This window comes from Sinocyclocheilus grahami, unplaced genomic scaffold (assembly GCF_001515645.1).
Source record: "Sinocyclocheilus grahami isolate Dianchi unplaced genomic scaffold, SAMN03320097.WGS_v1.1 scaffold69.1, whole genome shotgun sequence".
NCBI classification, from domain to species: domain Eukaryota; kingdom Metazoa; phylum Chordata; class Actinopteri; order Cypriniformes; family Cyprinidae; genus Sinocyclocheilus; species Sinocyclocheilus grahami.
This window is the reverse complement of record NW_015505248.1, coordinates 956,497-970,754: the sequence shown is the minus strand read 5'-3', so window position 1 is coordinate 970,754 and position 14,258 is coordinate 956,497. Positions and strand designations below refer to the sequence as shown.

General features: G+C 36.9%; 2 protein-coding genes across 2 annotated transcripts in view; both read left to right on the top strand.

Moving 5' to 3' along the window:
- Positions 1-5,068: 5,068 nt before the first annotated feature.
- Positions 5,069-8,215, top strand: LOC107585371 (solute carrier family 2, facilitated glucose transporter member 5-like). The gene is made up of 3 exons (XM_016272374.1): positions 5,069-5,318; positions 6,266-6,364; positions 7,914-8,215. Exons 1-3 carry the CDS (start codon positions 5,274-5,276, stop codon positions 8,076-8,078), a joined length of 309 nt encoding a protein of 102 aa, XP_016127860.1. The 5' UTR covers positions 5,069-5,273; the 3' UTR covers positions 8,079-8,215.
- A 940-nt stretch (positions 8,216-9,155) lies between these two features.
- The window catches only part of LOC107585370 (solute carrier family 2, facilitated glucose transporter member 5-like), an 11,690-nt gene continuing 6,587 nt past the window's right edge, over positions 9,156-14,258 (top strand). Inside the window, exons 1-6 of the mRNA XM_016272373.1 lie at positions 9,156-9,420; positions 10,367-10,465; positions 12,012-12,172; positions 13,328-13,452; positions 13,543-13,688; positions 13,821-13,953. Of these exons, the coding sequence (XP_016127859.1) occupies positions 9,376-9,420; positions 10,367-10,465; positions 12,012-12,172; positions 13,328-13,452; positions 13,543-13,688; positions 13,821-13,953 (709 nt within the window). The 5' untranslated portion in view covers positions 9,156-9,375. The remainder of the gene's footprint in view (positions 9,421-10,366; positions 10,466-12,011; positions 12,173-13,327; positions 13,453-13,542; positions 13,689-13,820; positions 13,954-14,258) is intronic.

The following is a 14,258-nucleotide window of genomic DNA, read 5'->3' as shown; positions in this document are numbered from 1 at the left end:
CTCAACTGTCCGAGGAAAGCTGATGAGTGTGTTAAAAACAACAAAAACTCTTATGAGAGATGAGCGGGTGAAGTTGCTGACTACAGCAAAGTCCACAAATTAAACCTCATTTTTTTCCTCATTTGTTTCCAGGGTAATAATTTTCAACCTGGCCAGAGCGTGATGTTGTTTTCTGCTCTGCCATTTAGATCAGCAAATGCTACTGTTCTTGTTCACGGAAAGTTCAAGGCATTATTCACAAAGTAAAAATGTGACACTGACATTAAAGTATAAATGAATGTGTACTCTCTTCCACCACTCTCTGAGGTGGAGATAATGAGATGCTTTATCACCATGATGGAGGGAGTGGAAATCTGATTAAGATGTGTTTGCATCCAACGTCTCAACTAACTGCGAAACTCATAAAACGCATTTGCTGTCTCCCCCATAACTAATGGCTGGTTTTCACGGCTTTGACAGCGAGCCGTGTGTGTTATTTTGTCCGGGTATTATAATAATAATGAGAGCAAATTAGAACAATCAATTTCCATGGGTGGTTCTTGATTGGGGATGATGGGCAATATGGCACTGGGTAATCCATCTTCCTGGCCCTGTCTCATTAATGGCTGCGTCGCCGAGACAACAGCCAATGGCAGTGCGGTGCTATGGAACACATGGGGGCATCATTCTGTGAGCCTATGTTCAATTAGCAGTGCCGGCGATAAACAGAGTGATGTATGCAGGCTCGCAGATGCGGCAGCTTGAGTTTAGAGCCTTTTAAAGCCCCTATATGTATCCTCTGTGCCTCGACACACTCGCATGAGCTTGTGCGACGCCCTCGCTGAATATGTGCTAAACAGCACTCAGCCAACAGTGCTTCTTATACAGGGAGCATGTGAAAATACAGCTTCTTGCATTGCACCAAGAGTAGGAGAATCCCAATTGGTACCCATTTCACCCATTTTTCTTACCCATTATTTTGAGGGAGTGGGGGGGGTGGGAGGTTTTATGTAAATGAGGTGGCCACAAGAGGGCTTCAATGGTTTGACTAACAGGTCTATACTAACAAGGATGTTACTTTTTCCATCAAAACACTGTTGACCACACATATTTATACACACACACACACACACACACACACACACTAATATAGTGTATTATATATTATTTGAATTGTATTCTATTTTATTTGATTGCTGACCCAGGCAACTAATTTCCTACATAGCTATGCTATGCTATCTATCTATCGATCGATCTATACTAGTATATCTACTAACTATCTATCTATAGTATATCTTTCTATTTATCTATCCATAGTATATCTATCTATCTTTCATAAATCATAAATAAAGCCCAAGTGCTTATTTACTAATCAATATATACAATTGAGTGAATGAGGTGTGATTTTTAACAGCGACTAGCTATAAAGAAAGACTCTAAGAGACCGAGGACATCGCCATTGATCTGGAGAAATCTAACCTGCTGTCAGCTTGTGAGTAGCTGTCCCTGATTACATTCATCAGAGAATCAGCCATAGAGGGAAAGGATATTAGGTTTCAGGGACAGTCATCAATCTAAGTCATTCTTAACCTGATCAAGTACACAACACTCTCCAGCCCAACATTAGAAGAACACACCAAAAGCAATCAACTAGAGCGGCTCAATCTATACTCCAGGGTCACATGTGCTAGCATGAGGATTGAGGAGTGAAGGAGAGAGAATGATGAGAATGAAGAACAAGTTTCTATACATTAATAGACTCCACCAGTGCCAAAATAAAACCAGGTTTGAGTCAGTGTGAAAACGGAGAACAAAATATTTATTTTTGATTTGATTTGATTTAATAAGTATTGACTAGGTATAGGCAAATTTATATTTCATACCAAATGTCATATCTTCATATTTAGGTTGCCCCTACGACACATGCCCCTTTTAGTATCTATGTGTTAAGTATTATTTTAAAACAAATGATTTTCACAAAGCAGCTTGAGGTTGTTGACACAAGTCTAATGACAGATTTGTCAGATCCTGCAGGCCCTGAGGGAGACACAGGCCAGTGAGGAAGTTCTTTCATGTGTCAAAACGTGCCATCATCATCACCACACTTCAACTGACAATGATTATATCAGCTAACTTGTGACTCAAACTGTAACATTCCATTTTAATCAAACTCATTAGCTATAAACATGTAGTTTTGCTATACAAAGCAAGAAATTAACAAAACCAATGATTCCTCACAGATAACCCATCTTAAAACATTCTAAAATGATTCTAAAAGGATCTTACTTGGTCTCCACTACTTTTTCACCTTTAGTTAAAGGGATCATAGGATGCTACATGCACTTTTACAAGTAATTTGAACTGAAATGTGTGTTGGTAGTGTGTGTACTCTATAATGATAAAAATCCACCCAGTGTTTTTTTTTTAAATCTCGTTAAATGATTTCCTCTTTCTCAAATCGAGCCGATCTCAGATGCCTGTCTGTGTGACGTCACACAGACAGGCCCCTCTCACGATAGTTTGATTGACAGTAGTGTTTCAGCACAGACTGGACTGGCATCTTACCTTAGACCCGCCCTGAGTGAGCTGTCATCAGTCCGCCATTGTTTCACCGCCGGAGCAGATGTAGACAAGAATGACTCCTAAGCGATTGAGGTGTTCTGTTGTTGGATGTAATAATGAACATAGCACTCATCAATTAACTCCCGACATCTGAGCCGCTGAACTCGCAGTGGATTATTTGTTTTTGAAGGGAATGCGCCCCCGATCTACATAAATGCGACTATGTTCGCGCAAATCATTCATGATCCAGCCTCATCTACAGAAGAAGTGAGTATAATGTTTTGTAATGAATCTTTGCAAATCGCCTTTCCTAATAATGTGCTAATTAGCAAGTTTCACGATGAATTTAAAAGTAAAATCTAAAGTAAAGTCTTTCTGATAGCAGCTCGGAAGAGAGGGGCGGGGTCAGCAGAGTTCATTAACATTTAAAGGAAAATGCTACAAAAACGGCTTAATCTGAAAAGAGCTTGTTTTTGACAGGGTAAAAAAGGTGCCTTTTACACAACCATTGAGAAATTTTAACCAAACTATGTTACAGACTTTTCATTAAGACCCTAAAGAATCATATAAACTTGTGGAAAATGGGCATCCTATGACCCCTTTAAGGTCAACCTGAATATTTAACAAGAAAAGATACAGGACAGGACTTAAAGTTGTGATGAAGCGGAAGAGATCTTTTGTTCCATAATTGTCATACACCCATAATAATAATAATGCATTACAAAAAAAACAAAATTTAGGTTGGTGACTTAGTTCTATGTATTGGTTGAATGGTCGGATTTTAAGATGTGAGTGCGTTGTATTTAAAAATGGATGCAGATGAACTTGACTCACAGTGGCGAGAAGTCCGGCATACGTTACCAGAAAGAAGTTTGTCATTTTCACTGGAAGATCCAGTTTAGACATTTTGATTAAACATTACGAAGTAATTTAAAAAATGTATGCATTAAAGAACTGTTGACCTATAATATGCATTTAGAAAACAGACAGGGTGAATTGTCATTTCCTGATAGACAAAAATAGTCAGCATAAATTCAGTGGATCAGGAAAAGCATTACTACTGGCTAGAACAACACAGTCAGGGTGCGAACTACGGGGGAGCTCGGCTCCCCATAATAAGACATGGGCTCCCCTGAAAACGTGATTTGTGAAATTTTGGGGGGTCTAAAAAAAAATTGACAATGTGTTATTTTGACGTGCAATTTCAGTTTTGTGTAATGTGATCATTGTGGATTATTATGTGTTAAATTGCAAAATATCATTAATTCATGCATGACGGCGATTTAAACCTAATTCACTTCAATAAAGATAACTATACATGTTATTCTTGTCATGAGCATCAAGGTGTGGAGGCGCTGCGGTGCAAATTCCACTCATGTTTAGTACATGTTAACTTCGTAGAATAAATATAAACGTTGGACTCGTGGTCGATTCTGTGTTAAGGGTAAGGCATGTTATTCGCAATTATGTGTTGTGGCTGGGTTGTTATAGGTCTGCGTGACTCTCGATGCCGTAGGCCTAATTGAACGGGGGAATTATGGTATTCTTCTGTAGCCTGACGACGAGTAACTTTAACCGTTGTTCATGTGAACTCAAAGACAGCCTGATGCTTTGTTTATAGACTATTTGTTGTTTCACCTATCAATTCGTGACGATAAAGTATAATAGGGTAAATCCTGTATAGTGACTTTGACTTATCCTATATAGCGCTTGCATAAAGCAAGTAGTGCATACACTTGTAGCTGTCATGTATCTTTGTAAGTCATTGTAAGCCCTCATTCAGGCGCAAGAGCACGAACCCCCCTTATAAAAAAACAAGTGGGCTCCCCCAAAGTCCACAGTATAACTTAGTTCGAACACTGAACACAGTATAGCCTAAATAAGGCTAAAATATCTAAATAAATGCAGGAAGGGGACGTTTTCTACACTCATTCCATGTTGACTTTAAGCTCATAAGAGTCTCTCGAACACTGAACACAGTATAGCCTAAATAAGGCTAAAATATCTAAATAAATGCAGGAAGGGGACGTTTTCTACACTCATTTCATGTTGACTTTAAGCTCATAAGAGTCTCTCAGTATAGAATACTAGAGAACATTAGTCGACGTCTAATATCATCATAAGAACTTCCTCTGGATAGGCTGCTACAGTTATAACAAACAGAACATTTAGTTAACGAAAGAGGAGCTATTTAAAGTTTCATACTAACTAGTTCCTCTGAACTGACCCTAATAGCATTCAATGTATCCATTCACTCTACCGCGATTGATATACACACACTGTTCATGAATATCGCCTTTTTACTCTCTTTGCTGTATTTTTGGATGACTCACTATTGGATTCTCCGTAGTCCCCTCATTCTAGTGACTGCAGACTTTGTAAATTCACTTAGCTAATTGATTTCAGCAGGAATCACGTTGTTGACTGTCATGTGATTGTACAAGCTTGGTCTTGTTAAGAAACGCGAGCCTCGCTCGGTCGGAAGTGCAGTGCCACTGCGAGAAGCGCGAGCACAGGACAGGATTGATGAGATGAGAGGCCGCTTCGCTGTCAATCATACGATGTGCTCGCTGTCAATCTAGTGTGACCACGCCCTCATGTCAGCTATGACCACACCCTCAAGTCCAAGATGAAGTCTGTAGCACTGAAAGACGGCCAGTAGAAACTAACTAACTAAACTTAACTCATATTATTTATCTCAAGAAGTCTTGTAGCCTATAAATAACTTTAATATGGCTGAAGAAGTGTTAATTATTAGTCCAGGCAAAATATCATCGGTAAGTAGACTATTTAATCACTAACAATTATTTAAATGTCATTTTGTTATAAATATACGTTTGTTTTGTAACTTATTTGTTTTCGTTCTAGTTGTCTTATCATTCTCTTAAGCCTATTATTGATCGCCATCAACAGATCTTCAGTTTAGTACTTTATTAAAGTTTAATTGTAGTAGGCTGTTGAAGTTTGGTTGATGAAGGTTTTGTAATAATAGGTTTCAAAAGGTATTGTTATCAGTAATATTAATGCAATATTTAATGTCACATTTTTCTTTTGTACGATATGGTGTGTAGAAAAAAAGCCATTAAGTTAATGTCACAAGACATTTTCTCAGCATCTTCCCTCACGTGTAGGACTACGTATAAGCAACTGTATCTGACCACTTAGTGGGACAAATTAAGTTTTCCACTCATGATCTGAAGTGTAACGACCACTGAAGTCACACCATGAGAAAGCTATTCTCTCCTCTTGTGACCGGAACTGTTGCTTCAACATTTTAAGATCATTAGAATGAATCGAATAGAATAGAATGCTTACAAATATACAGATTAAATGTATTTGTTTATAAAACTAAATACATTTATTTATAAATATATCTTTTTGTGTGCCACATACATATTAAATTATGTACTAGTTCAACACATTAATGGACATGTAAATACAAACCCATTATTTATGTACTGAGCACTCTTTATTTTATAAAATGTCCGTTTTTGTTTCATTTCTGAATTTGTTCTTTTGAAACACTGTCAGGATGTCTGAGACTAATTCTAAATGTAATTCTTTGACATCAGGGTTCATGCATGTGCTCATTGTTTCAGTCACAGCATTTGAAAGAAAAAGAAACAACAGAGATAGCGTGCCGCTTTAAGGGGGTAAAAAAGTAAGGAAAATTATAGCTTACAGGCCATAAATATTTTCTAATTTCTTTTTTCTTTTTTCATAGCATCTTACCTCATCTCTGCTGGCAGTGGCTTTCCTTACCTCCTTTGGTAGCTCAATGCTGTATGGTTACAACTTAGCTGTGGTCAACTCTCCTGCCGGGGTAAGAGCTCATTGACACACTCAGTACCTCAAAACTCGTTATCGATCAAAACTGCTTATCAAAACAAACAACCAGTAGATAACATAGCCAGTTTATAGTATTTCATTTAATCAAAAAAGATTCTTAAAAGTGGCTTCCAGTAGAGAGATGCATGTCAGGCTCGAGGACGAAATAAACAAAGTTGCCTGAACAGAGGCTCTCCTGATGCAAGATCTCAGGGAATGTTGCACGATTCTGTGCATTCTATACATTCTTGTTGTAAAAGTGTGATTTCTACAAGGAATTCTGTAATAATTTAAACATGAATTAACATTAATTGATATTTTTTCATATATCATATGGTACTTACTATTTATACATTAGATTTATATAAATAAATCATAATTTTAACCAGAGAGCGTTGAGGTTTGCCCAGCATAATGATATGGGACAAAAAGAGAAAGTTATCTTTAGACTTTCTCCAGAAACTTGAAGAAACAAAGTGTTGAAGCCTTATTTTCATTTTTTGTAGATGAGTCAGTTAGATGTTATTTGTTCATCTTGGCTTGTCAGGCATTTTGTGCTGCAGTGGTTGCCTCTAGCAGCTCTTCATGTATATAAGTAGGGACCTATTTGCCCTGCCCCATTAGCCTGTTAATGATGAAAATATTTAAATTCTCCTGTCTGGTCTCCTGACTGGCTGTTATATACCCTACTTAAGTGGCTTTGTTTTGTTCTGTTTTTCTTGGAACATGATGTGCTAATAAAGAGGATTCAAACATAGAAATCCAAAAATCACAGCTGGAAACAGTTGCTTGCTTTTTTTGCAGCAGAAGCTCAATCAATATTATCAGTAATCCAGGTTTTTTTTGTAAACTCAGTTTTAGTTCAGTTGAATCTATTGTTGAGTAAATTGAAAGACTATATTAAGAGTTTTCCCAAGTCTGTTAAATGATAACTGCAGCTTAGGTTTAGAATAGAAAAGAAAAGGTACATAAACTAATTAAATGAAATTAGACTGTGATCTTAAAGTACAGGCAATTGAGAGAGTGAGTTGCATAGAAAGAAAGAGATAAAGAGGAGCTTGTCATGAAACTGAAGAATGTAAGTCCATGTTGATAGGTGTGTTTCACTGAATAGAAGCTTCAAGCTTGAAGAAAAAGGACATTTTTGAAATTGGGAATGGCTGTTGATGCCTTACCTTGTGTTCGTGTATTAAACTAAATATCAAAAAGTTAAATATTTAAAAATGTTTTAGTTCACCCACAAATAAAATCATCCTTATGTCGTTCCAAAAATTTTATTCGTAGACCGTTAAAGTTGGGACATGTGAGAAGTAGTCATATGGACTACTTTTATGAAATTTTTATACTGTATTTTATACTATAATTTTTTGTAGCTTTACAGCTTTTCCTTTTTTATTTTCAATAAATGGAATAGCACAAGATATCCTATAAAATTGGACCGAAAAAGGGAAGTCCAGTTTTTCAGCAAGAGAGTATTTTTGGGTGAACTATTCACTTTAATTTCTCTCTTTCTCTCTGTCTGTCCGTTTCCCTGTCACTCACAGTACATTAAAGACTTCTATAACCGTACAGTGGTAAGTCGCAATGGAACTGGATTAAACGAGGAGGCCCTGACGCTCATGTATTCACTCACCGTTTCTGTGTTTGCGATTGGAGGCCTGATCGGCTCTTTGATGGTGGGCACTCTGGTCACCAAATTTGGAAGGTAAGTCAGGAGGAGACCCATAACATCTGGCATGGTGTGGTCACTCTGCCAGGAAATCCTGTCTCAAGTGTCAGGGCCACCGAGGTAGATTCTTCCTCATCTGTCACCTCACCTGACCGCACTGAACGACTTTGCCTTTGCCTTGTAAATGGCCTTGATTGCACTCTGAAAAGAGGAGACATTTTGTTCTGTCCAGTTAGTTCCAGGTGTCTTTGTTGGTGATTAGTTCAACCAAAAATAAAAATGCCATAATTGATTTACCCTCATGTGGTTCCAAAGCTGTATGACTATGCTTTGTTTATAGACTATTTGTTGTTTCACCTATCAATTCGTGACGATAAAGTATAATAGGGTAAATCCTGTATAGTGACTTTGACTTATCCTATATAGCGCTTGCATAAAGCAAGTAGTGCATACACTTGTAGCTGTCATGTATCTTTGTAAGTCATTGTAAGCCCTCATTCAGGCGCAAGAGCACGAACCCCCCTTATAAAAAAACAAGTGGGCTCCCCCAAAGTCCACAGTATAACTTAGTTCGAACACTGAACACAGTATAGCCTAAATAAGGCTAAAATATCTAAATAAATGCAGGAAGGGGACGTTTTCTACACTCATTCCATGTTGACTTTAAGCTCATAAGAGTCTCTCATAGAATACTAGAGAACATTAGTCGACGTCTAATATCATCATAAGAACTTCCTCTGGATAGGCTGCTACAGTTATAACAAACAGAACATTTAGTTAACGAAAGAGGAGCTATTTAAAGTTTCATACTAACTAGTTCCTCTGAACTGACCCTAATAGCATTCAATGTATCCATTCACTCTACCGCGATTGATATACACACACTGTTCATGAATATCGCCTTTTTACTCTCTTTGCTGTATTTTTGGATGACTCACTATTGGATTCTCCGTAGTCCCCTCATTCTAGTGACTGCAGACTTTGTAAATTCACTTAGCTAATTGATTTCAGCAGGAATCACGTTGTTGACTGTCATGTGATTGTACAAGCTTGGTCTTGTTAAGAAACGCGAGCCTCGCTCGGTCGGAAGTGCAGTGCCAGTGCGAGAAGCGCGAGCACAGGACAGGATTGATGAGATGAGAGGCCGCTTCGCTGTCAATCATACGATGTGCTCGCTGTCAATCTAGTGTGACCACGCCCTCATGTCAGCTATGACCACACCCTCAAGTCCAAGATGAAGTCTGTAGCACTGAAAGACGGCCAGTAGAAACTAACTAACTAAACTTAACTCATATTATTTATCTCAAGAAGTCTTGTAGCCTATAAATAACTTTAATATGGCTGAAGAAGTGTTAATTATTAGTCCAGGCAAAATATCATCGGTAAGTAGACTATTTAATCACTAACAATTATTTAAATGTCATTTTGTTATAAATATACGTTTGTTTTGTAACTTATTTGTTTTCGTTCTAGTTGTCTTATCATTCTCTTAAGCCTATTATTGATCGCCATCAACAGATCTTCAGTTTAGTACTTTATTAAAGTTTAATTGTAGTAGGCTGTTGAAGTTTGGTTGATGAAGGTTTTGTAATAATAGGTTTCAAAAGGTATTGTTATCAGTAATATTAATGCAATATTTAATGTCACATTTTTCTTTTGAACGATATGGTGTGTAGAAAAAAAGCCATTAAGTTAATGTCACAAGACATTTTCTCAGCATCTTCCCTCAGGTGTAGGACTACGTATAAGCAACTGTATCTGACCATTAGTGGGACAAATTAAGTTTTCCACTCATGATCTGAAGTGTAACGACCACTGAAGTCACACCATGAGAAAGCTATTCTCTCCTCTTGTGACCGGAACTGTTGCTTCAACATTTTAAGATCATTAGAATGAATAGAATAGAATAGAATGCTTACAAATATACAGATTAAATGTATTTGTTTATAAAACTAAATACATTTATTTATAAATATATCTTTTTGTGTGCCACATACATATTAAATTATGTACTAGTTCAACACATTAATGGACATGTAAATACAAACCCATTATTTATGTACTGAGCACTCTTTATTTTATAAAATGTCCGTTTTTGTTTCATTTCTGAATTTGTTCTTTTGAAACACTGTCAGGATGTCTGAGACTAATTCTAAATGTAATTCTTTGACATCAGGGTTCATGCATGTGCTCATTGTTTCAGTCACAGCATTTGAAAGAAAAAGAAACAACAGAGATAGCGTGCCGCTTTAAGGGGGTAAAAAAGTAAGGAAAATTATAGCTTACAGGCCATAAATATTTTCTAATTTCTTTTTTCTTTTTTCATAGCATCTTACCTCATCTCTGCTGGCAGTGGCTTTCCTTACCTCCTTTGGTAGCTCAATGCTGTATGGTTACAACTTAGCTGTGGTCAACTCTCCTGCCGGGGTAAGAGCTCATTGACACACTCAGTACCTCAAAACTCGTTATCGATCAAAACTGCTTATCAAAACAAACAACCAGTAGATAACATAGCCAGTTTATAGTATTTCATTTAATCAAAAAAGATTCTTAAAAGTGGCTTCCAGTAGAGAGATGCATGTCAGGCTCGAGGACGAAATAAACAAAGTTGCCTGAACAGAGGCTCTCCTGATGCAAGATCTCAGGGAATGTTGCACGATTCTGTGCATTCTATACATTCTTGTTGTAAAAGTGTGATTTCTACAAGGAATTCTGTAATAATTTAAACATGAATTAACATTAATTGATATTTTTTCATATATCATATGGTACTTACTATTTATACATTAGATTTATATAAATAAATCATAATTTTAACCAGAGAGCGTTGAGGTTTGCCCAGCATAATGATATGGGACAAAAAGAGAAAGTTATCTTTAGACTTTCTCCAGAAACTTGAAGAAACAAAGTGTTGAAGCCTTATTTTCATTTTTTGTAGATGAGTCAGTTAGATGTTATTTGTTCATCTTGGCTTGTCAGGCATTTTGTGCTGCAGTGGTTGCCTCTAGCAGCTCTTCATGTATATAAGTAGGGACCTATTTGCCCTGCCCCATTAGCCTGTTAATGATGAAAATATTTAAATTCTCCTGTCTGGTCTCCTGACTGGCTGTTATATACCCTACCGTGGCTTTGTTTTGTTCTGTTTCTCTTGGAACATCATGTGCTAAGGAAGAGGATTCAAACATAGAAATCCAAAAATCACAGCTGGAAACAGTTGCTTGCTTTTTTTGCAGCAGAAGCTCAATCAATATTATCAGTAATCCAGGTTTTTTTTGTAAACTCAGTTTTAGTTCAGTTGAATCTATTGTTGAGTAAATTGAAAGACTATATTAAGAGTTTTCCCAAGTCTGTTAAATGATAACTGCAGCTTAGGTTTAGAATAGAAAAGAAAAGGTACATAAACTAATTAAATGAAATTAGACTGTGATCTTAAAGTACAGGCAATTGAGAGAGTGAGTTGCATAGAAAGAAAGAGATAAAGAGGAGCTTGTCATGAAACTGAAGAATGTAAGTCCATGTTGATAGGTGTGTTTCACTGAATAGAAGCTTCAAGCTTGAAGAAAAAGGACATTTTTGAAATTGGGAATGGCTGTTGATGCCTTACCTTGTGTTCGTGTATTAAACTAAATATCAAAAAGTTAAATATTTAAAAATGTTTTAGTTCACCCACAAATAAAATCATCCTTATGTCGTTCCAAAAATTTTATTCGTAGACCGTTAAAGTTGGGACATGTGAGAAGTAGTCATATGGACTACTTTTATGAAATTTTTATACTGTATTTTATACTATAATTTTTTGTAGCTTTACAGCTTTTCCTTTTTTATTTTCAATAAATGGAATAGCACAAGATATCCTATAAAATTGGACCGAAAAAGGGAAGTCCAGTTTTTCAGCAAGAGAGTATTTTTGGGTGAACTATTCACTTTAATTTCTCTCTTTCTCTCTGTCTGTCCGTTTCCCTGTCACTCACAGTACATTAAAGACTTCTATAACCGTACAGTGGTAAGTCGCAATGGAACTGGATTAAACGAGGAGGCCCTGACGCTCATGTATTCACTCACCGTTTCTGTGTTTGCGATTGGAGGCCTGATCGGCTCTTTGATGGTGGGCACTCTGGTCACCAAATTTGGAAGGTAAGTCAGGAGGAGACCCATAACATCTGGCTTGGTGTGGTCACTCTGCCAGGAATTCCTCTTGAGTGTCAAGGCCACTGAGGTAGATTCTTCCTCATCTGTCACCTCACCTGACCTCTCTGACCGCACTGAACGACTTTGCCTTTGCCTTGTAAATGGCCTTGTTTCTGTCCAGTTAGTTCCTATCGTCTTTGTTGGTGATTAGTTCAACCAAAAATAAAAATGCCATAATTGATTTACCCTCATGTGGTTCCAAAGCTGTATGACTTTCTTTCTTCCATATAACACTAAAGAATACATTTTGAAAAAAGCACTGATCACGTTTTTTCTGTGCAATTACTATGAATAGAGAAAAGAGCTTTCAAGCCTCAAAAACGAGGCAAAAGCTCAGTGAAAGTGTCAAAAGTCTGTGTGACTTACATCCAAATCATCTGAAGCCATAGGATAGCTTTACCATATGGATCACTTTTATAATACTTTAATGATGTTTTGTGTGTGTGTGTGTGTGTGTGTGTTTTAAGCTTGAAAGCATCTATCTGCATTAATTGTACTTGCTTGGAAAATAGCAAGGGAAGTCATACCGGTTTGGAACATCATGAGAATGAGTAAATAATGAGTTTTAATTTTTAGAAAAAACATTACTGTAAATGGCCAAAGTGATAATTTTTATAGCAGTGGTAGCATATTATTGTATAGAAACAAGACTGTTCAATTAACCACTTTGTAACTATGTGCACTTCCTAACCATAGCTTGCGCTTCTATTTTGTGCTCTCCATGGAATCTACCTGTCTAGTCTGTTCTGAGTGTCTACGAGTGGCGCCACAAGATTTGACTGCAGACATTTAAATGCAAATGAAAGACGATGATTCATGACCCTATTTATTGTTCTAATCAATTTCAGTCCAGCAAAATGTTTTATAGCAGTAAGGTGATCATAATGCAGAACACGGTGCAGCCATCTGTAAATCAGGAGGAAAGTTTACAATGTGATAGAACTAATCAAGGAATGCAGCTATTTCACCCAGCAGCACTGTCATGGAACATCAGTTATCTGGTTTTGATAGTTAAACTCCCAGATGACCAGCTATCGAGCATGACTGTCCTAGCTTAATGAACAGTGCCAGTGCAGAACTTCACAGTGTTTGCTTTTGCAGGAAAGGTACAGTGGTCAACTCCACTGTACTGGTGTTCTTAGCGGGATCTCTCATGGGGTTTAGCAGGATCTGTGGCTCACCCGAAATGGTAATCTTTGGTCGTTTTATAACAGGAATACATTCAGGTATGTCCCAACTAAAAAATAAGCAGGTATAGCAAAGTAAGATTTGACATGAATAGACTCTGAGATGCTTTCCTCATCTCCAACTTCCAGGTATCTCTCTCAGCGTGGTGCCCATGTACCTGGGAGAGATTGCTCCTAAAAACCTGAGAGGCTTCCTGGGGCTCATGCCCAGCAATTTCATTTGTGCTGGGGTTTTCTCAGCTCAAGTATTGGGTCTCCATGAACTTTTGGGAAAGGTACAACAGGGAACTTAACATCAATGATCAGTTTAACATCATACAATTACATTGTTTCATAACTATTATGAAAATAGAAGAGCAGAGTTCAGTATTCTGTTTTAACTTTTTTAAAACTGCTTTATTTGACAGGAGGAGCACTGGCCCCTGTTTCTGTCTCTTGTGGTTGTCCCCACCTTTATCCAGCTGATGCTGTTACCTTGGTTTCCAGAAAGCCCACGCTACCTGTTGATTGAGAAGCACAATGTTCATGCCACTATCACCGGTGAGAGAACTTCTTTTGATTTAGAATTTGAACCACTTTAGGCATGTTTCTAAAACCATCCAAACATCAAATCTACCATATTTTTTTATTTATTTTACAGTATATATTATAGATCATCTTATTAATCTATATTTTTGTCTTGGTTGTCAGTAAAATTATTTGTAAACATCCTTAAAAAGAATTTTAAAAATGTTTTACACCATTGGCAATTATTTTTGTTTTAAGCATTAAAAAAGAAGATAATATTAGAAATATATTTATATTTATGTATAATATAAATCATATACAGTATAAATATATATATA

What these genes read in the sequence shown, in the direction of transcription:
- LOC107585371 (XM_016272374.1), top strand. Translation starts at nt 5,274, where the DNA reads ATGGCTGAAGAAGTGTTAATTATTAGTCCAGGCAAAATATCATCG. An exon ending in GTCCAGGCAAAATATCATCG is followed by an intron (nt 5,319 to 6,265) that starts GTAAGTAGACTA and finishes CTTTTTTCATAG; the next exon opens with CATCTTACCTCATCTCTGCT. An exon ending in TGGTCAACTCTCCTGCCGGG is followed by an intron (nt 6,365 to 7,913) that starts GTAAGAGCTCAT and finishes TGTCACTCACAG; the next exon opens with TACATTAAAGACTTCTATAA.